At 36.0% G+C, this 26,400-nt stretch overlaps 1 protein-coding gene across 1 annotated transcript in view; it reads left to right on the top strand.

Moving 5' to 3' along the window:
• The window catches only part of RGS22 (regulator of G protein signaling 22), a 168,083-nt gene extending 151,013 nt beyond the window's left edge, over positions 1–17,070 (top strand). Inside the window, exons 24-27 of the mRNA XM_057497863.1 lie at positions 8,695–8,793; positions 10,406–10,499; positions 10,609–10,689; positions 11,899–17,070. Coding sequence (XP_057353846.1) covers positions 8,695–8,793; positions 10,406–10,499; positions 10,609–10,689; positions 11,899–11,909 — 285 coding nt within the window. The 3' untranslated portion in view covers positions 11,910–17,070. The remainder of the gene's footprint in view (positions 1–8,694; positions 8,794–10,405; positions 10,500–10,608; positions 10,690–11,898) is intronic.
• The last annotated feature ends 9,330 nt before the right edge of the window (positions 17,071–26,400 follow it).

Below are 26,400 nucleotides of genomic sequence, written 5' to 3' on the forward strand. Positions count from 1 at the left end.
CATTGGCTATATTCTCCATGCTGTATTACTATCTCCATGACCAACTCATATTATGATTGAGATTTTTGTGCCCCTTTATCCCCTTCATTCTCCTCAGCCACCCTCCCCAACCCTTCCCCTATAGTAACCACCAGTCACTTCTCAGTGCCTGTGAGTCTACTGAAGTTTTATTCATTTTGTATTGCTTTGTTTTTATATTCCACAAATAAATGAAATCATATGGTATTTGTCTTTTTCCATCTGGCTTATTTCACTTAGCATGACACCCTCTAGATCTATCATGTTGTTACTAATGGCAGGGTTTTTTTTATGGCTGAATAATATTCCATTGTGTATAATTACCACATCTTCTTTATCCATTTATCTATAGATGGACACTTACGCTGCTTGTATATCTTGGCTATTGTAAATACATTGCAGTGAACATAGAGATGCATATATCTTTCAAATTAATGTTTTTGTTTTTTTCAGGTAAATACTCAAATGTCATTACTGTTTTGTATGGTAGTTTTATGTTTAAGTTTTTTGAGGAACCCTCCATATTGTTTTCCTTGTGGCTGCATCATTTTACATTCCCATCAGCAGGGCACAAGGGTTCCCTTTTCTCCACATCCTTGAGAACACTTGCCATTTCTTGTCTTTTTGATAATAGCCATCTAACAGGTGTGAGGTGATACCTCATTGTGGTTTTGATTCGCATTTCCCTGATGATTAGCAATGTGGAGCATCTTTTCATGTTTCTGTTGGTCATCTGAAAAATGTCTATTCAGGTCCTCTTTCCATTTATGATAGGATTTTTTATATTGAATTGTGTGGGTTCTTTATATATTTTGGATATTAACAACTTATTGGTTATATCCCAAATGCCTCCCATTCAGCATATTGCCTTTTTGTTTTGTTGATGGTTCCCTTTACTGTGCAAAAGCTTTTCACTTTGATGTAGTCCCATTTGTCTGCTTTTGCTTTTGTTGCCCTTGGTTGAGGAGACAGGGCCAAAATATATTGTTCAGACCAATGTCCAAGAGCTTAGTGCCTGTTTTCCTTTAGCAGTTTATGGTTTCTGGTCTTACATTTAAGTCTTTAATCCATTTTGAGTTCAATTATGCGTATGGCTAAGGAAGTGGTCCAGTTTCATTCTTTTGCATGTAGTTGTCTAGTTTTCCCAGCACCATTTATTGAAGAAGTTGTCCTTTCCCCATTGTATGTTCTTGCCTCCTTTGTTGAAGATTAATTGACCATACAAGCATGGGCTTATTTCTGGAATCTCTATTCTGTTCCACTGATGTATATGTTTGTTTTGTGCCAATACCACACTGTTGTGACTACTATAGATTTATAGTATAGTTTGAAATCAGGTATTTCAAATACTTGACATAATACCTCCAGCTTTGTTGTTCTTTCTCAATATTGCTTTGGCTGTCTTTTGTATTTCCATACAAATTTTAACATTATTTGTTCTAGATCTGTGAAAAATGCCATTGATATTTTGATAGAGATTGCATTGAATCTACCGATTGCTTTGGGCAGTATAGATATTTTAACAATATCAATTCTTCCTATCTATGAACATGGAACAGCTTTCCATTTATTTGTGCCTTCTTCAGTTTCTTACATCAGTGTTTTATAATTTTCAGAGTACAAGTTTTTCACCAATTTGATTAAATTTATTCCTAGGCATTTTATTCTTTTTGATGCAGTTGTTAATGCAACTTTGATGCAGGATTTTTTCTAATTTCTCTTTCTGGTAGTTCATTATTAGTGTATAGAAATAACTGATTTATGTATATTAACTCTGTATCCTGCAACTTTACTGAATTCATTTATTTGAATAGTTTTTTTGGTCGAGTCTTTGGGGTTTGTACATATATAATATCATGTAATCTGCAAAAAAATCACAGTTTTCTTACTTACCAATTTGGATGTCTTGGACTTGTTTTTTTAATCTGATTACTAATGGTTAAGACGTCCAATACTATGCTAAATAAAAGTGGCAAGAGTGGGCATCTTGTCTTTTTCCTGATCTTAGAAAAAAAGTCTTCATTGTTTCATTATTGAATATGATGTTAGCTGTGCATTGTCAAATATGGTCTTTATTACATTGAGCTATATACCCTCCATAGCCACTTTCTTGAGAGTTTTTATTATAAGTAGATGTTCAATTTTGTCAATTTTTTTTCTGCATCTATTGAGATAACCACATGATTTTTATCCTTTTTGTTAAGGTGGTGTATTGTGTTAATTGATTTGTCAGTATTGAAACATCCTTGCATCCCTGAAATAAATCCCACTCAATAATGGTGTATGATCCTTTTAATGTATTGTTGAATTTGATTCGCTAATATTTTGTTGAGAATTTTTACATCAGTGTTCATCAAGGATATTGGCCTGTAATTTCCTTTTTTGTGGAGTCTTTGTCTGGTTTTTGTATCAATGTAATGTTGGCCTCATAGAATGTGTTTGGAGGTGGTCCTTCTTCTTCAAATTTTTGGAATAGTTTGAAAGGCATAGGTATGACTCTTCTTTAAATGTTTGGTGGAATTCACCTATGAGACTAGGTGGTCCTGGAATTTTTTGTTGGCTGTTTTTTGATTATTGATTCAATTTTATAATTCATATTTTCTATTTCTTCTTGATTTAGTCCTAGAAGGTTGTATGTTTCTAAGAATTTATCCATTTCTTCTAGGTTGTCCCAGTTTTTGGCATGTAATTATTAATAGTTGTCTCCTAGGATCCTTAAATTTCTGTGTATTTGTTATAACTTCTCTTTCATTTCTGACTTTTTGTTCTTTCTTCATGAGTCTGGCTAAAGATTTGTCAATTTTATCGGTCCTTTCTATTTTATTTTTTAGTCTGTTTCACTTACTTACACTCTAATCTTTATTATCTCCTTCTTTCTACTAACTTTGGTTTTTTTTCTTACTTTCTTATTTTTCTAGTTCATTAGGTGTAAGGTTAGATTGTTTGAGATTTTTCTTGTTCTTGCGGTGGGCCTGAAGGGCTATAAACTTCTTAGAACTGCTTTTACTATGTCGTATGGACTTTGGGCTGTTGTACTTCCATTTTCATTTGCTGGAGTTTTCCTTTATTTTCCTCTTTGAGTTCTTCATTGACCTATTGCTTGTTTAGTAGCTTGTTGTTTGGTCTCCACATGTTGGTAATTTTTCCAGTTTTCTTGTAATTGATTTCTAGTTTCATACCATTGTGGTCAGAAAAGATACTTGTATGATTTCAGTGTTCTTAAATTTGTTGAGACTTGTTTTGTGACCACATGTGATCTATCCTGGAGAATGTTCCATATGCACTTGAAAATAATGTGTATTCTGCTGCTTTGAGATGGAATAATCTATACATATTTAATAAGTCCATGTGGTCTAACGTGTTGTTTAAGACCATTGTTTTTTTATTGATTTTCTGTCTGGATAATCTATCTATTGATGTAAGTGGAGGGGCGTGGTGTTAAAGTCCCCTACTATTATTTTATTACTGCCAATTTATCCCTTTAGGCCTATCAGTATTGTTTTATGTATTCCAGTGTCCCTATATTGGGTGCATAGATATGTAAATGTGTTATATCCTCTTGTTAGATTGACCTTTCATCATTATGTAATTTCCTTCCTTGTCTCTTATTACAGTCTTTGTTTTAAAGTCTATTTCTCTGATATAAGTATTGCTATTGCAGCTTGCTTTTGGTTTCCATTTGCATGAAATATCTTTTTCCATCCCTTCACTTTCTGTGTATGTCGTTAGATTTAAAGTGTGCCTAATAGGTAGCATATATATGGTCTTGTTTTTTTAATCTATTCAGCCACCCTATGTTTGATTGGAGCATTTAGATCATTTACACTTAAAGTAATTAGTGACAGATATGTGTTATGTGACCATTTTGTTTATTGTTTTTGGTTGTTTTTGCAAGTCCACAGGAGAATGCCAGTGTGGGGTTGAATGGTATTAGTGCAAAAGATAGATAGTCAGAAATGGCCCTTCCAGCACAGGGCTAAAAAAGGTAAAGTACCACACACAAAAAGAAAGGCACCTGCCACTGCTTTTGTCCTTGGAGAGTGTTCCAGCAGATCTCTGCCCCTCTAGCACATGCCCTAAAATTAGTCAATGTATCACTTTTAGGTGTAAACCAGGTGCTTTTCAAACTGCTACTTCTGCACTGAGGCTCAAAGCAAGTGGGAAACTCCTTATTTCTCCTTCAATTCTGAGTGATAACCTTGCTGGGTACACTGTTCTTGGTTGTAAGTTTTTTTTGGTATTGATGAGTTCTTTAGCTTTTGCTTGTCTGGGAAACTCCTTATTTCTCCTTCAATTCTGAGTGATAACCTTGCTGGGTACCTGTTCTTGGTTGTAAGTTTTTTTCCTTTCAGCACTTTGCATATGCTGTGCCACTCCCTCCTGACCCAAAGAATTTTTGCTGAAAAATCAACTGATAGTCTTATGGGGGTTTCCTTGTAGGTAACTAGTTGTTTTCTCTTGCTGCTTTGAAGATTTTTTTCTTTAACTGTTGACACTTTGATTATAATGCATCTTCTTTGGGTTCATCCTATTTGGGACCCTGTGCTTCCTGGACTTGGATGTCTGTTTCTTTTGCCAGGTCGGGGGAGTTTTCAGCCAATACTTCTTTAAATAGGTTTTCTTTCCCTTCTGGGACCCCAATAATGTGAATTTTAGTACATTTGATGTCATCACAGCCTGACAGATACAGGCACACTGGTGGGCAGGGCAGGCCTTTGATGGAGACTGCTGTGAGGTCTGACTGTGACTGTTGTAGCAATACTAGCATATGAGGCTGGCTCCCTCAGGCAGGGCCTGGGAGGGTATTCGGTGTCCACCAGGGGTTACTTGCCAGGAGTGGCAGGGTGGCAAGCAACTTGGGAGAGGCTCCAGGTCAGGTGGATTGGTTGGTTTGGAGCAAGTCCACAGGGGAATGCCAGTGTGGGGTTGAATGGTATTAGTGCAAAAGATAGATAGTCAGAAATGGCCCTTCCAGCACAGGGCTAAAAAAGGTAAAGTACCACACACAAAAAGAAAGGCACCTGCCACTGCTTTTGTCCTTGGAGAGTGTTCCAGCAGATCTCTGCCCCTCTAGCACATGCCCTAAAATTAGTCAGTGTATCACTTTTAGGTGTAATCCAGGTGCTTTTCAAACTGCTACTTCTGCACTGAGGCTCAAAGCAAGTGAGATTATGTAGGTGCTCTTTAGGAATGGGGTCTCAGTTTCCCTGACAGGGCTTACAGCTCTCCCGGACATAAGCCCTATCAGTTTTCAATGTCAGATACTATGGGGGGTTGTCTTCCCAATGCAGGTGCTCCAGGCTATGGAACACAGTGTGGGGCTTAGACCCTCTCATTCCTCAGGATAGTCCTCTAGGGTTGTTATCCCTCCTGCTTATTGGTCTCTGTGCTGTTGGTGTGGGCCCTAACCAAGCTGCATCTCTGCCCTTCCTACCCATCTAGATGTGGCATTTTCTTTATATTCTTAATTACATGTCCTAATAATATTTCTTAAGCTTTGGTGGTACTGATAGTATTCATATCTTACGTGTGTTATAAATATTTCTGTACATATTTAATATTTAACATTTTCACAGGAGTGATGCTACAGAAAAAATAGATCAGACTTTCAGAAGTTTATCTTTGATTGACGTTTTCTATCATCTGGAGGTTGAGGGTATTTCCAATATAGTGGGAATCAGGGAAGACACGGGAGATAGAAAACAGAGGAAGTGCCTGCAATAGCTTGCTTATCCTGAATCAGCTCTTCACAATGTGGCTCCACATATTTTGTTGATGTATTATGAATTCTGTAACCATGGGAAAATTCATACTCACATATAAATGAAACATTAAGTTAAATACAATTATTTTGGCTTTTTAAAAAATTTCTACAATTATTTCCCTTCCCATTGGGTTAAGTAATAAATGACAGATCAAATGATACCAAATTTGATTTTTCCCTCAAGCCAACTCTGCATCTGGCCCATCTATGTAATCTGACAAAGAACGGAGTTCACTAAATGAAAATCCTCACATTTGCCAACTCCAGTCCCTTAAGACAAATCCGTATCCAGCTAAGCTGCATAAATGTGATCCTAAATTATAGGCTCAGGAAGGAAAGATATTTGAAGGATTGATTAGGGGAAGAAAAGAGTGTTGCCTAACTTATGTATGCTTAGAGCTCGTTTCTGTTATTACCTGTTACATGTAATAACTTCCCCAATCAGATGAGTCTAACATAGGTCTGCTGCATTTTCTACTTATGTGGCCTAAATAGCCTCTCACCAGAACATTCTGTCTTAATCTTTTCTTCCTTTTTTTTACTAGACTTTTATTGAACATCTACTACATGGGCTTTTATTGATCATCCACTACATATTGATCCCTACTAGATATGCAAGGATTATGAATATAATTTACACATAGTATAAGATAGATATGTACACATGTGCATGTAACTGAAAATGATATAAACAAAAAACAGATCACAGAAAATAAACAATTATTTCAGGGGGAAAGGAAGGTGCCTCATAAAAAAAGGCAAATTTGAGTTAGTCTTAAAAAGTTGGATTTTCACAAATGTTTTAAATATATAATTCTTGAATAAGTAAATATAGAAGTGAGGAACATATACAGAAGATGTCTTACTGTACCCCAAACTCTAGGGAACTACTTCATAGCTTTCTGAATGTAGTGCCAAGTATTTTCTCTTTCTTAGATATATGGTTAGTATATTGTCTGAAACAAAAATTGGACATGGTATGAGGAGAGCAAAGAATAAATTGCTACTTCTCCAGAGAATTCAGGATGTATGTTTATCTCATCCATATAATACTTCAATTATGGAAATGTAACTTTCCTTAGTTGATTTTTTCATCTGTCCATATTTGTTAAGTGGTAACTGCTAACAGGATTAGATGTAAACATTGGCATTTGGAAAGCAACCCTTTCACAGGGTGAATAATCCTGAAGAGAAGAAAGGAATTCTACTTTTGAATATTCTTATTATGTACAGTAAACATACGTCATCACTTACAGTTAACTACAAATTCCACATATGTATTTATTTTAATGTGGAAATGTAAGGTAAGGAAGACCAGTTTAGTCAATGTTTGTTCCAAAACTTTATTGTCAGCAAAAACATATGAGGAAATATTGGGAAAAGTGAGTGTAGGAAAACCATGGTTTTTTTTGTAACATAAAAATGTATACTTTAAAAAAATCAGTTACTGTGAAAAGTGTTGAATTTCCTTAGGTAACTATGGTCATATGACTCTTAACTTTGTTAGTTTCAATTTCATCTATCAACTAATGGCCATAATACTAATCTCACAACATTTTAGAGAGGTTAATTGAAATGATATGTAGGAAAGGCCTGTAAACTGTAAAGTGCTATTTGGTCTGAGACAGTGCAGCATATTGGATAGAAGTACTGTCTCTAGAGTTAGGCAGCCTGGTCTTGAATCCTGGCTTACCACTTATTAGTATTAGTGCATTAGGCAAACACCTTCACTTCTCAAAACCTCATTTTTTCCCCAGTAAAATGGAGATAGTAATAGGACTTACACTGTGGGGTAGGATTAAATAAGATGTGTGAAGCACAGTGCACATCACAAAGCAGATGTTAGTTATTATCTTATTAATCCTGTAATTGTATTACTTTATAACAAAAATACTAATGTCAAATATATCCCTCACCCCTTATTATTATAAAGGAATCAAATGGAATGGGGGTAATCTGAAGAAAATTATGATAGAAGTATGAAAAAGAGGCCTACAAACTCATGTGTTACTGGAAAAAAGTGTAAAATGGTACTTTATTTCTGATGGGCAGTTTGACAACATACATTGTTTAAAATGTTCATTCTTTTTAACCCAGCAAGTACACTTCTAGAACTTTTTTCTAAGGGAAAGAATTGGAAAAATGTGCAGATGTGTTTATACAACATCATTTATGATAGTAACAATTTTAAGTGACCTAAATTTCTAAGAGTGGGCATTGATTAAATTATGTATGGTACATCCCTTTACTAGAATGTTATTCAACTGTTGAAATGATAATGTAGGTTATTCTTTTATCGTTCAACACATATTTGAGTGCATAAGACCATTCATCAATTGAAAATGATGATGTATTTAATTTATTTCACCATCCAGTAAATACTTCAGTGTGTTCTACGTATCTGCAGTAGGCATTCTTGGTGAATGGTACAAAGTCCCTGCTCCTTACATTCCCCTTCTATATTTACTCACATAGAAACATTTTCACAGAATTTTGCACAAAACAGCAGATTTAAAAAGAGCACACATAGTGTGATTCTGTTTGAATGAAATTTATGTAATAAAATATAAACATTAAAATTATAGATCATATCTATGCATTTCCCTAGTAAGTTTGGATGGATGTTTGTGGAAATGTTTATAGTGGTTTTACTTGGGTGCTAGAATTTGAGGGTGATTTTTACATTCTACTTCATAATTTCTCTCATTTAATTTTAAATGTTTTTATATTAAAATAAATTAAAGATATAACAGCAGATGATGTTGCATTGGTGATATTGGGTTGTTGAAACCTCAGGTGTGGTACTCACCACAAAATATTCTTCCATACAATGTTATGACCCTTTAACTGTACATTTATAATAATATAGTATTACCTCTTTTTTGGAATAATTTAATTTAATGTAATTTCAGGATGGAATCAAACAATATGCAGGTACTTCAGGATCTGCTGTCAAAACAGCTGCTTTAGTCAGTGACACAGTGTTAGACCTGCAAGCATATGGCCGACAGGTAAGCTGGAACGATGTCATGGGTACTCTTCTATAAATGTAGTACTGAGTTACTGCATCCCACTAGTAGAGGTGTGTTGGTTTGAAAGATGAGGCCAAACTTAGAATACTGCAAGGATTAGAAGGGAATTTCCTTAAGCCTTCAGAGAACGTTAAGATTTCAGCTGATACTGGACAATATAATCAAGGGAAATAATTTGTTGATACATATGAAGATTTGAGGAAGAAGTTGAAATGACAATCTTATTGGAAAAGAGAGACTAAGGCAGATACAGAACAAGGTAAAATGGGTATAGGTTGATGTATCTTGGGTTAAAGGAAGAAAGAAGAATGTCAAATGCTTAGTCTCAATTTTTCAATTTTTGAAGTGATCATACAATTGGCCCATACATGACTGTCAACTAATACTTTACAGTTTTAAAGTTTATATGTTTGTAGCTTGTATGTTAATATCACTGCCCTTAAATTTCATGTCCATTTTTTATAACTTTAATGTAGTAAAAGTATTTGCACCTTAGGATAATACTAGCTTGAGAAGCAAACTTTTATATTTAGGTTAGTCAAATAAATTCAACTACCCAACTAAGATAACAGTCTATGAAGTTATTATTAGAGAAATGTCCAAATTTGTGGAACCACATATTGAAAAAGACATATCTAAAAGTGTATGATACGTAAGAATGCCATTTGGAAGTATATTCATTATCATATTAATAGCATTTAATTGCAGAAACATGGTATCAAAATAAAGGGGGAAATGTGAAATTAGAGATACTAGGCTTCTAACTTTTACTGTTGTCACCTATAAGTCAGTATTACCTTGAAGTCTGAAAAAAAATCACAATCTCCTTTGAGCCTGTTTCCTTATCTGTTAAAAAGAAAAAGGGAGAGAAAAAGGAACATCCTGTCATGATGATGATGATATCCTGTCATGTGTGTCAAGATTTTTGTAAAAATCCAAAAAGCTTTTGGAAACCAAAGGTATTTTATAAATATAAATTATTGTTCCTGTTCAAAGTGTAGACATTGGTAAAGTAATACAACAGCCATTGTGCCAGTGTGGATGTTCAGGATATGCGTCTGTTTCAGATAGGTTTTGCACATTGAAGAACTGTAATGAATCCGAATATAAAACTATCCTCCCCCCACAAAACTTGGGTCTTTCCTGATCATAATTAAATTGAATATATAAAGGTGACTGAATAGCTGCCAAGGAACCTCTAAGGCTTTTGCAACATTGATTTACTAAGAGATAGTGCATCCTCATTCTCACACCCCTGTTCCCTCTCCTAACCTGGGGCCATGGGATTGAAAAATTTAGTTCAAGGATATAGAAGTACCTTTGCTTCATATTATTAAAATATTTATGTAAGATAGATCAGTAATTTATAGTATCCAATTAAAAGTGGATAAGTTTTATAACTTCAGTAAGTGGGTAACTTCTATTTGTAAAATTTCATATAATTATAAATTTATGATGTGTACACATTTTTTTACATGTGTTATACTTCAATAAAAGGTTTAAATGAAGAGGCTTATATTAGCCATCTTGCCTTCAGTTTATTTCCTGGTGCAAATATTCCTAAAATTAACTTTGAAAATTGTTTTTATAGCCCACTTGGTGTTACTCAAAATACATAGAAGCCTTAGAACAGGAAAGGATTCTTCTTAAAATTCAAGAAGAACTGGAAAAAAAGTTGTTTACAGGTAATTTTTGCTTACAGGATTCCCTTGTTATCATCTATCACAGAGTAATTTTAAAGAATTTTGCTGATAATTACTTCACTGTTTTCCTGATTTCTCTTTTTTTATGCAGCCACACCATCTTGTACAAACTTTAAGTCTACTGCTTCAGCTGTGCCTTTGGAAAAGACGCAATCTTCCCACAACATCCATAGTGAGTTTCAAGTGATAGTCTGTGTTCAGTTTTCTTCCTTATTGTTAGAGTTCTTCCTCTCACCTAGCCATTCAGGATATAGAGGGCAGGAAGCAATGAGGACTGATTCCTTGCCAACTGCATGCCCCCAAGTTAGGTGAATTTCTGTGTGTGTGTGTGTGTGTGTGTGTGTGTGTGTGTGTGTGTGTATTTGAGTGTCCTATGTCTCTCTTTCCATCTGTTCTTTCTCCTCTTTCAAGAGGAAAGACTAAGACATATACCTAATGCCTCATCCCATTTCCAAAGTGACAGCTGCCATGTGAGTGCATACCCTGCAGCTAACAGGTGAAGGTAAGCCATAGACAGAAGGTCGATCAGTCCCATCTATATCCCTCCAACATGCACACTCTTGAACATGCACAACTACAAATGCACACACACAAAGTGCACACACTCACACAACACACTAACAAATTGAGGGAAGAAACATCTTGTCTCCCTTCTGAATGAATGTCTCCTGAAAAGGAAGGCCTCTAAGGAATAATCATTTATTGCTTTTATTTACTCCTTACCAATTCTCCTCTTCTACAAAGAACATGTATGGAAGAATGGGCTCTAGCTCAGTTTCCTGAATTTTTCCAAGCTTTATTTTCCCTAATTGGAAATATAGGAATGAACTGAAAATAAGTAACTAAAAATCAAGCGGGGGTCCTTCTCTCATACAGATACTTGGGTGATTATACAATTTTGATTGGATACTAATGTTTGAGTTTAACAATGCCCTTACAAAGTAACATAGCAGTATAGTGTACATACCTACATATGTCTATGTGTATGTGTGTGTGTGTGTGTGCATGTGTATATGCATAGTGTATTGACCTAATTCTTGAAGAACTCAGTAAAAATCCCCTTTCTCTTCCATCTTGCAGCTTAGCTTTTTGTTTCTCAAAATCCGTAGCTTTCTGGTTCTTGGAAAGTTTTGATGAGCAGGACTTCATGTTCTTAGCCTGCTCATCTCATTTTTCTCCTGGTGTATCCCTGTCTCTGCACTTTCTGCCAGTTCCCCCACCCCTTACACCGACCTCACAGCACCTCAAACATTTAGGTTTTTCTGACAACATCTGTCAATGTTTTTGATCTTTATTACAAAGTGTAAGGTTATTTGTTGTGGTTTTGGATTTATACTTTATCTAGCTGTTTATGTTTCAACCATTTTTTTTTCTTTTGCAGGAATTCTTTAAACCAAATTTAGCTGACATGGAAGCTCAAGTGATTTTTTGATAGTATGCGTAAAGCAAGCCTACCATCCAAATAAAGTTTGGCTTGTTTTACTTCCATAGTTTCAAAATAACAACTATTCTATATACATGACATACAAGACTAAAACTTTTCAAAACTTACTTAGAATAAAACGACTTCTGTCTAGGTTAGAAGAATCAAAATATTTTGCTTACACAGACCTTGAAGTATATTATATTCCTCAAGTAATCTTTCAACAAATACTCCTTGAACATTTACTATATTTGGTTAGCAGATATATTCAGGTGGTTAAGAGACTAATATTCCTAGCAGCAAAGTGACCCAGAACATGAAGGGAAGAGCCTTCCCTACCCCACCCCTACCCCTAACTCCAAAGGAAACATATATTAAAACAGTGGTTCTCAGACATTAGGTGTGGAGTACTCACCTGTGACATTTGCTAGCAGCTCCTATCCCTGGGCTCACTCTCTGAGAATCTGATTCAGTAGCCTAGGGCAGGGCCCAGGAATCTCCCCCCTCTTCAGATAGTCCAAATGATTCTAATGCAGGTGTTTCACAGACCACCCTTTGAGATATACTGTTAGGGTGGTAAGAGAAGAGCTTTAAAAGGTAAAATTCCTCATACTAACTGGAGTTACACCCTCCCTTCCTCTTTCTTGGAGGGAAAGGAGAATGTGTAAGAAATGACCTGGGTGGACGAACTTTCACCATCTGTAGGCCTCAGGCCTCAGAAGCTCCAAGGACTATGACCTGGATTATAAGACTGGAAGCACTGGACTTCCACTCTAACACAGTCCCAGGAAGTATTTTCAGAGTAGAAGTTGCCATTCCCGATTCTGTAGAGTCAGACATTTTAAAGGGGGAAAGCATGAAGAGGCACACTTCTAAAGCAGTGGTTTTTCTTCTAAAACCGTGGTTTTCTTCTAATGCACTTGAAGCCTGTAGTTTTCTCTGCTGCCACACTGCTCCACCCTACATAGGGCCTATGAAGTTTGTGACTGATTTCCATTCTTTGCCCTTGTTCTTTGTTTCTTTTTTTTTTTTGTATTCCGCTCTTTCTCTGCCTTCTCTTGGTTTTAATTGAGCATTTTATGTGATTCCATTTTCTCTCGTAGCTTATCAGTTATACCGCTTTTTAAAACTTTCTTATTGGTTGCTCTAGAGTTTGCTGCATACATTTACAAATAATAAGACCCTTTCAAATAACACTATACCACTTCATGGTTAGTACAGTTACCTTATAAGAGAGTGTGTCCAATTCCTTCATACTGCCCCATATATCCCATTGCTATCAATTCATTTCACTTATGCATAAGCTATAATCACTGAATGCATTATTGCTATTGCTATTTTGAACAAACTGTTTTCTGTTAGGTCAGTTAAGAATAAGAAGTATAAAACATTATTTTATGTTCATTTATTCCTTCTCTAATGCTCTTCATTATGTATATCCAAGTGTCTGACCTATATCATTTTCTTTCTTAAGAACTTCATTTAACATTTCTTGTAAGGTAGATCTACTGGAGACCTATTCTCTCAATTTTTGTTTTGTTTAGAAAGTCTTATTTCTCCTCCAATTTTAAAGGATAATTTCACTGGATACAGAATTCTAACATAGTGTTTTTATACTTTCAACACTTCAGTTCTTGACTGCATTCTCCTCTTGTTTGCATGGTTTCTGAAGAAAAGTTGAATGTAATTCTGATCTTGTCCCCCAGCATCTTTCAAGATTTATCTTTATCTTGGATTTTCTGCAATTCAAATATATGTCCAGGTATAGATTTTTTGGTATATATTCTGCTTGTGTTCTCTGAGCTTCCTGGATCAAACTACTACTGCTTAGTTTGGTGTCTGTTGTTCTTTTTGGAAAACTGTCCATCATTATTACTTCGGATATTTCCTCTGTTCCTTTCTCTTTCTTCTTCTGTTATTTCCATTACATGTTACCCCTTTTGTAATTGTTCTGCAGTTGTTAGATATTTTACTCGTTGTTTTTTTTTTTTCCTTTGCATTTCAGTTTTGGAATTTTCTACTGACCTCTCTTTAGGCTCACTGATTCTTTCCTCATCTGTGTCTAGTCTATTGATAAGCCCACATCAAAGGCATTCTTTATTTCTGTTTTCAGTTTCTAGCATTTCTTTGATCCTTTCTTATAATTCCCATTTTTCTGCTTACATTACCCACCTAATCTTACATATTGTCCACTTTTTTATTAGATCACTTAACATGTTAATAATTTTAAATTTTGATCTGTTAATTCCAAAGTCCCTGTCATATCTGAGTCTGTTTCTGATGGTGCTGATGCTTGCTTTGTCTTTTCAGATTGTGGGGTTTTTGTTTTGTCTTTTAGCATGCCTCATAATATTTTGTTGAACATAAGACATATAGCAAATGATAGGAACTGATATATATGGGCCTTTGGTGTGAGGTTTCATGTTTATCTGGCTAGGAGTTAGGCTCTATTTACTGTTTGTTGTAACCGTGGTATTGGAGACTGAAATCTCCTCTGTGTTCTTGTTTTTGTCTCCATTTTGGTTTTCCTAAAGACTCCTTAATAGGGTCTGAGGCTTGCAGTTCTTTTAGCTGAAATCCCAGTTACCTGTTATGCAGGAGTACTATTGATTTGGTGATGTAGTGTGGCAGGACAGCACTTATATGGTTGTATTTCAGCCTTTTAGTGAGCCTGCATGGGGTATTTCCCTTCCTGCAGGCAGTATAGGCTTTGGTAAAACACCAGTCTGTTAGGCTCTGGTAAAACGTTTCCCTAAAGGAGGAACAGAGAATTCTGGATGTATTCTAAAATGGTTACTTTACCCCTCCTTCTACCAGAAGCAGGAGGGGATTTTTCTCTGGTCTTTACAGTGAGAACCTGGTGCAGCTCCTGGAAGTAAAACTCAAGAATGTGGGGGCCCCTGCCTTAAGACAAGATGCACTTGAAGTTTTGAATTCTCAAGCTAGTCTACACTGAGCCTTGAGCAATTAATTGATCAAATATATTTAAAGTATTCCAACTAAAACGAACTCCAGTTGCTGGCTTGTGCTCCTGGTAAGCTGTGATTCTCTGTATCTGTCTATTTCTCCAGTTTTAGGACCAGCACTTTGCCCTCTTGCCTCAAAAGAGCCAAGAAAAGCTGTTGATTTTCAGTTTGTTGAGATTTTTCTTGTGATGACTTCTGATCTCTTTACAGGATAGGAGCTCTGAAGTTTGACACCAATATTTTAAAGTATTCTAGAGTAAGTTTTATTCTTAAGATAAAATTAAGAAAAATTACCTTATTAAAGTTTTTATTGTCACATTATATGTAGTAAATTGACGGTGATTTTTATATTATAAATATTTACATGTTCACTTTTAGCCTACCCTCAAGACTTCCTATACCATGGGCTAGTATCAGTTTTTGCTACTAGAGACAAGTTCTTACATCAGTGTGCTTGTGTGCTGCTACTGATTACTGATTCTTAACAGTCTCTTCTGACTGTGCTTCTGCTGTGTTTCTATTGATTCTTCTTAACAGTCTCTTCAGTTAATTTCCTCCTCTGTTTCCCCCCCTATTCCAGATTCTCACCACCTTGGATCTAAGTCCTAATTAGAGTCCTCCTTACTGGCCACCCTCCCACTGTCCTCAGAATGATCTTTATAAAATGTGTAGTTTCTTGTGGTGCTGCCTTGTCTAGAGATGACTGGCAGACCCGTTTTTTGACAAATAGAAGTTCCTTACTTAGCATGACACATGTAAAATCTCTCCTGTCTTCTGATATAAACATGCAGATCAGGCTCCTCTGGGCAGCTGTCTTTGATAGTCTTCTCTTACTTTTGATCCCCCAAATAGCTACAGAAGTTATTGCTCCCTTTTCTGTCCTGCCACTGCAGTTTGTTCTGTAATAACATTGGTCACACTGATTGCAATATTTTGTTCACATGCCTGTTTCCCCAGTAAGCTATTACTGAATTTTTATTCCAATACATATAAAATTCATGTTCATTAATTACTTGTTAAAAAGATGAAGGAAATATCTCCACTGTAAAATCACAGAAATGTAAAAGTCACTGCTCATCTAAGAAAGTTTGTTATAATGCTATTCACAAAAAATTGCCATTTTTTATTTTTGTAATTATAAATACCTAGTAATGTGGCAAATTTATGTGAAGTGTATAATCTTTGTTCTATCTGTGATTTTTAACATTTATAAAAATACACCTATGTGTCATCATGTCTTTCAGAGAAGAAATTAGTGCTTATTAAATCACATTAAATCACTTAAATCACTTTAGGCTGGGTCTCTCAACTTAAGCATCATTTGTATTTTTGGCCAGCTAACTCTTTGCTGTGGAGGGCTGTACTGCTCCCTGTTGGCTGTTTAACAGTATCCCTGGCCTCCACCTGCTCTATACTGGTAGCACCTCCCCAGTTGTGCCAACCCAGAATATCTCCAAACATTACCAGATCATCCCTAGTTGAAAACCACTGATTTAGACTTTGGAACATTTTTATGTTTATTTTTTTAAAATCTCTAATTACAGTAGAAACTTTAAATTCTAGTTTTCTATTATGTTATTTTTAAAAATAAAGTATCATACCTCCTAGCTCTATAGTACTACCAACAGTGCCTTCTAACTGATGACAACTTACTTATTTCAGTGAGTATCTATATTATACCCACTTGAATAATTTCTCCTTTTATATCATCTTTGAAATATAATGCCTGAAGGAGATGCTTAGCCAATGTTTGTTGAATTAATAATTAAGCTTAAATTCCTTATGTTTAATTGAACATGTATTTTGGGTAGTCTTAAAAGTACCTTTAAATCTGACTTTGGTTTGTACAAATAAATTTTTAAAATTCCAGTTGTGATATATGTGCTTCTTGATTTTTATAAATTCTTTTAAAGAAAATACAACCTACTTTTGGAAGAGTCTTAGGTTTTAAAAACACACACAAATTACTATGTATATTATGTCAATTTCTATCCTTCAAAATATGGGGAAAGTGGGCTCATATTTTGTTTACATTATTGTTTGGGATGAATAAATGTGTTTTGAAATAAATGCAATAGTGATGTAACCCAAAAGTAAATTGGCCAGTTGGATCAGATTCATCTTACATATATAATTTTTTAAATATACATATGTATTAAAGGTATAATTTAATTCATAGTTCTTAAATTTTTATCTTTATCATTTCTCATATTGAAAATCACTTTATAGTACATAATCTGTAAATATTTGTGTATTTTTTTCTTAATTGGCATATTCTTTTTAAAACTGCAGTGACCATTCTGCTTCAAAAATACCTCAGTTGGTATATATCCATTGGTTCAGTAGGATTTGGTTTAGTAGAATCTTGGATCTGTTACTGCCTTTCTGATTCAGGGCCATTTATTTTACTTCTTGAGTCTCAATTTATTTATGTATGAACAGAGGGTCTTTTTTTTAGCTTTAGTGTTATGTGATTCTGTGAGTGTGTAATATTGGAGCTCTTCAAGTAGTTTTGGTATATCCCTCAATGAGCAATTACTTCTATATTTTGAAGTAGAACCTTAGATCAAAAGATCAAAAGAAAAATTCTACTTCTGGACTGTTTCCTTTTCCAGAGTCAAATACTGAGGGTGTAGACCTGGTCTGAGTTAGTTATTAGTTTAAAAACCTCTTCGGTGTTTTAACTATTATAAAACTAATGTATATATGTAGTAAAAAAAAATTCAGTAGTACATGATGATATTGAATGATAGTCTCCCTCTTTATACCCATTATGATAGAGACTGCTATTTCCCAACATCTATCCAACTCTTACTCCTGTAGTAATGGAATCTCCCCAGGTTTTAGTTGTTCCCATGACTGCCTACCTAGAATTAATTGTCACTTCCCAGTCTACCTGGCAGGTATATATGGCCAAGTAACCAAGGGGATGCAGGCAGAAGTATAAAATATCCATCAAGTCTTTGAAAAATGAAATCACTTGCCAACCATTTTATTTCCTCTTCCTGTCAGCTGGATCACAGTCGTGGTGCTGGTCCCCCCGTGTACATGGGGCACCTCCCTAAGGAATAGGTAGCATGGGTCTCTGGATGACCTCCTGAGGGAGAGATCTCTCTCTCTGGACTGCTATGTGAGAGAAAAACCAATCCGTATCTTGTTTGAGTTGCTTTATTCTTGTGTCTTTTTGTTATAACAACAATCCTATCCCTTAGCTAATAAAAAATTGCTACCAGAAGTAGAGTACTGCCGTGGCAAAAACCTAAAATATGTGACATTGATTAAACAGTTGGTCAGTGGGAAGCAAGAAAACAGATAATTGAAGACCTGAAAGCTAGTAACCTTTGTAATGTCATGGCAAAATAATTGCTGAAATTGTTACTCCTGGTAACTTGGAGGGCAAATCGCGTACCTACTGTGTACACACACACAAAAGTAGAATATTTGTGTGCTTATGTGTTGGTTGCTCCTTGCTGCTTTTAGCAAGGTGCCATAAGAGATATGACAAGAATTAACCCATTTAATGTAGAAAAGGAAGTTAAGGGAGTTACATTCCCTGACTATGGTTTGCAGGTAAACTTGATATAAGATCTGTTAATTTCAATGCTCAAAGTTGGGATAATCAACTGCAAGTGTGGCCCATAAAGCAGAGCATTTGGTCAATGCTCTTTTCAAAAGTTTCTCATTAAGACTTTTCATCTCACCAGTGCTGGCTCTGTAACAAAGGTCAAAGTAGAGGTATTACCTTCCCAATCTAGCCTGTTGTTTTAGATAACTTTGAAATAGGCACCATTAAAATAACAGAGAGGGAAATGTGCTAAGCACAAATGTAAATAAAAAAAATAAGAGGTTGGCAGGCTTAAGAACTGTGACCAGGAGAGATTTTGACATGAAACCAACTGGTAGTAAATAGACTGAAAGCTTACTAAATTTTGATGGAATTGTATTCTCAACAAGAAAACCTGGCCTGAAAATGCCTGTAATTTTTCAATCTACAAAACAACCACCAGTCCCTCAAATTTGCATCATCAGAAAGCAGACTGTGAAATTTGTGCAGTCTGCCAACAGGCTCAGTTTTCAATGTTAACTTCAGATACAGCCTAAAAGACAATAGATAAGGAAAATTTTCTCAAAAGGCAAAGTCAGGATCCCCTGAGGACTAGGGACAAGGGAGTTTCTCTAATAGAATAGAATCAGGAACTAACAAGGTATCTTGTTTGGGCTACTATAACAGAATATCATAGACTGGGTGGCTTATAAACAAATTTATTTCCCACAGTTCAGGAGGCTGGAAGTACAAGATCAAGGTGCCAATGGTTTCGGTGTCTGGTAAGAACCATTTCGTTTCCTGATTCATAGACAGTTTCTTGCTTTGTGCTGATATGGTGGAGGGAAGAATGGAGTACTTCAGGGTCTCTTTTATAAGGACACTAATCTCATGCATGAGGACTCCATTCTCATGACCTAATCACCTTCCAAAGGCTCTGTCTTCTATACTATCACATCGAGGATTAGAATTTCAATATAGGAATTTGGGAGTGGGGAAACATCCACATTCAGTCTATTGTACAAAGTGTTTTTCACAATTCCTGCTGAGCAGATGAACTGTGACTACTCTATGTTGACTATTTTTCCCTTTTCAAAACATCCTAATTGTATTGGTTCTGTTCTCTGCTCTTGTTTATATGTCAACATATTCCCATCAGCTTCTACATTGTCAAAACTTTGGTCCACTGCTAGTTCCTTTTCCATCCTCAGTACTGTGTTATATACTCATTCTCTTTGGCTTCTTTATTATCATACCTGTGGGGTTTTCATAAGAAGGTGTTATAAAGTATATACTTAGTTTTGACATATCAAAGTTGGTACCTTTAGCAACTTTTTAAGAAGTACTAAATTGCTGAATATTTAGGGTGAGACTTCTAAAATGCTTAGACATTCAACAAATCATCTCACCAAAAAGGAACACAGGAAAATTTGTCAAAACAACCACTTGAGAATTCTGGAAATTGAGAAAAGATATACAACAGATTGAGAAGTGTTTATTCAAAAAAAAAAATACTGAACCTCAGTAGGAATATTTGGGAGTCTGAGGCATTTTGGTCTAGAGCCGCTTCGATTCCTCACATCTTATTCCATGATGTAGTAGTTCTACAAGAATGGGGCAGGCCATAAAGACAAGCAGCCTTGCTTGATTTGATCTAGATTGGAACATGGAAAAGCTCATGCCCAGGAGATTTGTCAAAACAGTGGATAATCCAGGAACAATAGCAAACATCTAGGAAGGCCAACCTTACAACTAGACTAAGGTCATGTCACTGGTTGGGGCAAGCAGCATATTTGTAAACCAGCTAGAAATATAACAGAAATCTGGAAAGAGAGATCCATACTGGTCATTCATGAGTTTTAACATTCCCTGGTTTGGAAGATGGTTGGCTTATGCAGGGCTCCACACATGCTCAAGAGAGATCTGAGATAACTCTATCTACTCATTGCTTGTAGAATCTGAGGCCTGTTTCCTCAGAAAGCAGACATTTGGGGCCAAGTTATAGACTGCCTAAACTTTGAATGCAGACTGTAAACCACATATTGATGCATCAGCAAAGAATGGAAACCTTACCAACTCAGAACATTTAAGTGAAACTTTTGACCAATTATTGGCTGACTACTAGGTGGTACAGATCCAAAGGTGACCTTTAGGAAGCAAGGTTAAAAGTAAAAGCAAGAATATTTTTAAAAACTGACACAGAGACATAAGAAGTGCACACTGTAGAATAATTTCCTCCATAGAATTAGTCCAGGCAAGTCACTAAACAAATAAAACTACAACAACCCCCTAAGGTTGGGGGTGAATCAGAATCCAGAGATACTACAATATATTATCTAAAATGTCAAGTTTTCAATAAAGGAATTAGAAGACCTGGAAAGAAATAGGAAAGTCAATAGGAAAAAAAAAGTCAACAGGAAAAAAAAGTCAATAGAAACTTTGAGGGGCCTCAAGTTGGACCTGGCAGAAGGACTTCCAATCAACTATTGTAAATATGCTTAAATAACCAAGGAAACTTAAAAAAATTAAAGAATGCTGACAATAATTAAATAGAGAATATCGATAAAAAGAACAAAGTTTAAGACATGTGGAAATTCTGGGGTTGAAAAGTTCAATAACTGAAATGAAAAAATTCAGTAGGTTCAACAGCAGGTCTGAGCTGGCGGAAAAACAATCAGTGAACTTGGAGGTGGGTAATAGAGACTAGTCAAACCAAAGGACAGAATGAAAATAAATGAACAGAGCTACAAGTAACTGTGGAACACCATCAAGCACAAAACATAAGCATGAGAAGAAGCCACAGAAGAGAGAAAGTGCAATAAAAAAATTTAGTAGTGGCCAAAAGCATACCTAAATTAATAGAAAACACTAATACATCCAAGAAGCTCAAAAGCAAATTGGATACAATGTTGGCTTAAAATCCAAAGATCATTTCATGTAATGCACTGTATTAATAATAGAAAAAAACCAAATGACCATTTAAGTAGGCAAAGAAGCATTTGGCAAAATCTGTCACCCATTCTAATAAGCTCTCAACAAATTAGGAACAAAAGGAACTTCCTCAAACTAATAAAAAGCATCTACAAAAAACTTATAGGAAACATATTAAATGGTGAAACACTGAAGCCTTTTCCCTAAGATTGGAGCCAAGGCAAGTATGTCCACTCTTTACACTTCTGTCTGTCATTGTGCTAGAAATTCTAGCCAGTACAATCAGGCAAGAAAAAGAAAATGCATTCAGATGGGAAAGGAAGAAGTAAAACTCTTATTCATAAATGGCATGATATAGTGTGTAGAAAATTCTAAGTAATCCACAAAATCTAGAGTTAGTTAATATGAGTTCAGCAAGGTTGCAGAACTCATGATCAATATACAAAATCAATTGTATTTCCCTATACTTTTGATAAAAGCAATGTTGGGAGACTTATGCTTTCTGATTTCAAAATATACTCTAGAGCTATAGTAATCAAGACAATGTGACATTGGCATCAGGATAGACATATGGATCAGTGTGATAGAATTGAGAGTCTGGAAATTTAAATCCTTATTTTTATCATCGATTGATTTTCAATGAAGGTGTCAAGGCAATGAGAAATTACCTTGCATGATACACAAAATCTTCCTCAGAATTGATCACAGACCTAACTATAAGTGATAATACTGAAAATTTTGAGAGAAAACAGGAGAAAAAATCATGACTTTGGGCCAGGCAAAGATTTTCTCAATACTAAATCAACTATGTAGAAGATCCATAAAAGAAAAAAATGGAGAAATAGCACTTCATAAAATTTTTAAACTTTCATACTTCAAAAGATTCCATTAAAAAATGTATTGACAAACCAAGGATTGGAAGAAAGTATTTGAAAATCATATATCTGCCAAAGGACTTAACACCTAGAATGTATGAAGAATTCTTACAATTCAGTAATAAGACAACCCAATTTTAAAATGAGCAAAATATTGGAATAACATTTCACCAAAAAATATGCATGGCCAATAAGTGCACAGATGGCTTTTCAACATCATTAGTCATTAGGGAAATGCAAGTGAAAACCACAGTGAAATACCAAATCACTAGGATGGTTATAATAAAAAAGACAGACAGTAAGTGTTAGCAAGTTGTAGAGAAACTAGAACCCTCATTAGTGGAAATGTAACTGGCACTTTGGGGAAATTTGTCAGTTCCTTAAAAAGTTAAACTTATATTTACTATACTACTTAGTAATTCAACTCCTAACACTCAAGAGAAGTGAAAACATTTCCACTCAAAATTTATATGCTAATATTTATAGCAACATTATTCATAATAGTTAAAATGTAAACACTTTACAGGAATCAATCAACTGAAATGAATAGGCAAAATGTGCACATATGCAATGGACTACTATCCAGCAATAAAAAGGAACAAACTACCATTACCTGCCACAATGTACATGAACCTCAAAAACATTATGCTGAGAAGACAGCAAACGGCAGTTATTATGTGATTCCATTTACGTAAAATTTTCAGAAAGGGCAAATCTGTAGAGAGAGAAATTAGATTAGCAATTGCCTGGGGCTGAAGGTGGAAATAAGGTTAACTGTACATGGGCGTAAGGTATCTCTGGGGTGATGGAAATGTTCTAAAACTGGAGTATGGTGATGATTGCAGTACTTTATAGAGTTGCCAAAAAATCGTTGAAATCTGAAAATGAGTGAATTCATATCACTGTAATGCCATTTACAAAATGCTTAATTACTAAATCACACACACTACTAAACAAGTGTTTGTGTCTGTATCTTTTTCATTTGTGTTTGAAGTGTTTCTGGTATTATCAAAAAGCCATTACAGAGGAGGTTTCTCAAGATGGTGGTGTGAGTAGGGCGGCAGAAATTTCCTCCCAAAACCATATATATTTTGAAAATACAGCAAATTCAACTATTCCTAAAAGAGAGACCAGAAGATACAGTACAAAAAACAGGCTACATCTACATTTGTGAGACCTCAGCATCTCACAAAAAGGGTAAGATACAAACCGGTGACCTGGCGGGACACCCCCACCCCAGCTCACTGGTGGGAGGAAAAGAATCAGAGTAGGGAGGGAGTGGAAGCACAGAACTGCTAAATAATCAGCCCTAGTAATCTGCACCAGGAGCAAAGACACACATTGCATGGTGTACTGCATACTAGAGAACCAGAAAAGTCAAATCCGAGACAGAGACTGAGAGTGGGTCCGCACAGCAGGCTACCCTGGGACAAAAGAAAAGCAGGCGCTTTAAAAGTCTTAAAGGGACAAGGACTTAACAGGTGGAAAAAATCATCCTGGCACACTCAGCCCAGCAGGATGAGAATTTTAAGGAACTTCAGGTGCCATAACCCCATGGGTGGCAAACCAGTTCTGAAGTCCCTCACAGTGATAAACATCTTGCTGTTCATTACCTCCCCCAGCACTGCAAGCACAGGCTGACCCACCATTGCTATGGACCAGTGAGTAGCAGCCCTGCCCAGAGCAACCACACAGAGTCTTGTCCCAGTGCACAGCTAACTGGGCCAGACCCAGAGGCTGCCCCCTGCATGCAGCTGCCCAGCAGAGGCAGAGGAAGCTAGTGCAAAGTCCAGAAGGCATGAAGGGGTGCCATTCTCACAAAACAACACACGCTGCTCGTCTGGGACCCCTGCAAGTGCCCTAGGCTATCCTGAAGGCCACCTCACCCATGGCAGCTTAGGGGATTAACCCAGAGATGGCTCCCTGTGTGCAGTTAACCAACACAGGAAACAGAGAAGGACAAGGCGACCAGCAAGCAGGAAGGGACTTTGTTCTCCCAGCTGACACACATGCCACTTGCTGGAGATCACTTCTATCAGCATGAAAAGGTGGAAGAACCTTGTCCAGTGAAAAATCACTCAAATGCCAGAGAGAGGGCCTGGTGAGACATATATAACCAATCTTCCTGAAAAAGAATTCAAAATAAAAGTTATATCCATGCTGATGGAGCTGCAGAGAAATATGCAAGAGCTAAGGGATGAAGTCTGGAGGGAAATAACAGAAATGAAACAATCAATGGAAGGACTTAAGAGCAGACTGCATGAGGTGCAAGAGACTGTTAATGGAATAGAAATCAGAGAATAGGAATACAGAGAAGCTCAGGCAGAGAGAGATAAAAGGATCTCTAAGGATGAAAGAGTATTAAGAACTGTGTGACCAATCCAAATGGAACAATATTCACATAATAGGGCACCAGAAGAAGAAGAAGAGAAAAGGGGATAGAAAGTGTCTTTGGAGAAATAATTGCTGAAAACTACCCCAAGCTGGGGAAGGAAAAAGCCTCTCTGACTATGGAAGCCCACAGACCTCCCAACAAAAGGGAACCAAAGAGGAAAACACTAAGACATATACTAATTTAAATGGCAAAGATCAAAGACAAGGACAGGGTATTAAAAGCAGCCAGAGAGAGAAAAAAGATCACCTACAAAGGAAAACCCATCAGGCTATCATCAGACTTCTCAACAGAAACCATACAGGCCAAAAGAGAATGCATTGATATATTTAATGCAATGAAACAGAGGGACCTTGAAACAACAATACTGTATCCAGCAGGATTATCACTTAAATTTGAAGGAGGGAATAAACAATTTCCAGATAAGCAAAAACTGAGGGAATTTACCTCCCACAAACCACTTCTGCAGCTTATTTGAAAGGGACTGTTCTAGATGGAGGCAACCCTAAGGCTAAATAGATGTCACCAGAGAAAATAAAATCACAGCAAAGAAAGCAGACCAACCAAACACAAACTAAGGCAAAAAATGAAATCAGCTGTCCACAAAAGCAGTCAAGGGAAACACAAAAGAGTACAGAATAAAACACCTAACATATAAAGAGTGGAGGAGGAAGAATAAGAAGAGAGAGAAATAAAGAATCATAAGACTGTTTATAATAACATAATAAGTGAGTTAAGTTGGACCGTTAGATAGTAAAGAAGCTACCACTGAACCTTTGCTAACCACAAACCCAAAGCCTGCAATGGCAATAAATACATAGTTATCGATAATCACCCTAAATGTAAATGGACTGAATGCACCAATCAAAATACAAAGTAATTGAATGGGTAAAAAAGCAAGACCCATCTATATGCTGCTTACAAGAGACTCACCTCAAACCCAAAGAAATAAACAGACTAAAAGTGAAGGGATGGAAAAAGATATTTCATGCAAACAATAGTGAGAAAAAAGCAGGTGTTGCAGTACTTGTATCAGACAAAATAGACTTCAAAACAAAGAAAGTAACAAGAGATAAAGAAGGACATTACATAATGATAAAGGAGTAAGTCCAACAAGAGGATATAACCATTATAAATATCTGTGCATCCAACACAGGAGCACCAACATATGTGAAAAAATATTAACAGAATTAAAAGAGGAAACAGAATGCAATGCATTCATTTTAGGAGACTTCAACACACCACTCACTCCAAAGGACAGATCCACCAGACAGAAAATAAGAAAGGACACAGAGGCACTGAACAACACACTAGAAGAGATGGACCTAATAGACATCTACAGAACTCTACACCCAAAAGCAACAGGATACACATCTTCTCTTGTGCACATGGAACATTTTCCAGAATAGACCACATACTAGGCCACAAAAAGGGCCTCAGTAAATTCAAAAAGATTGAAATTCTACCAACCAACTTCTCAGATCACAAAGGTATGAAACTAGAAATAAATTGTACAAAGAGAACAAAAAGGCTCACAAACACATGGAGGCTTAATAACTTGCTCCTATATAATCAATGGATCAATGACCAAATTAAAACAGAGATCAAGCAATATATGGAGAAAAATGAAAAAAACAGAAAAAGCCCCAACTTCTGTGGACACAGTGAAAGCAGTTCTAAGAGGTAAGTATACAGCAATCCAGGCCTATTTAAAGAAGGAAGAACAATCCCAAATGAATAGTCTAAAATCAC

This window comes from Manis pentadactyla, chromosome 3 (assembly GCF_030020395.1).
Source record: "Manis pentadactyla isolate mManPen7 chromosome 3, mManPen7.hap1, whole genome shotgun sequence".
Taxonomy (NCBI): Eukaryota; Metazoa; Chordata; class Mammalia; order Pholidota; family Manidae; genus Manis; species Manis pentadactyla.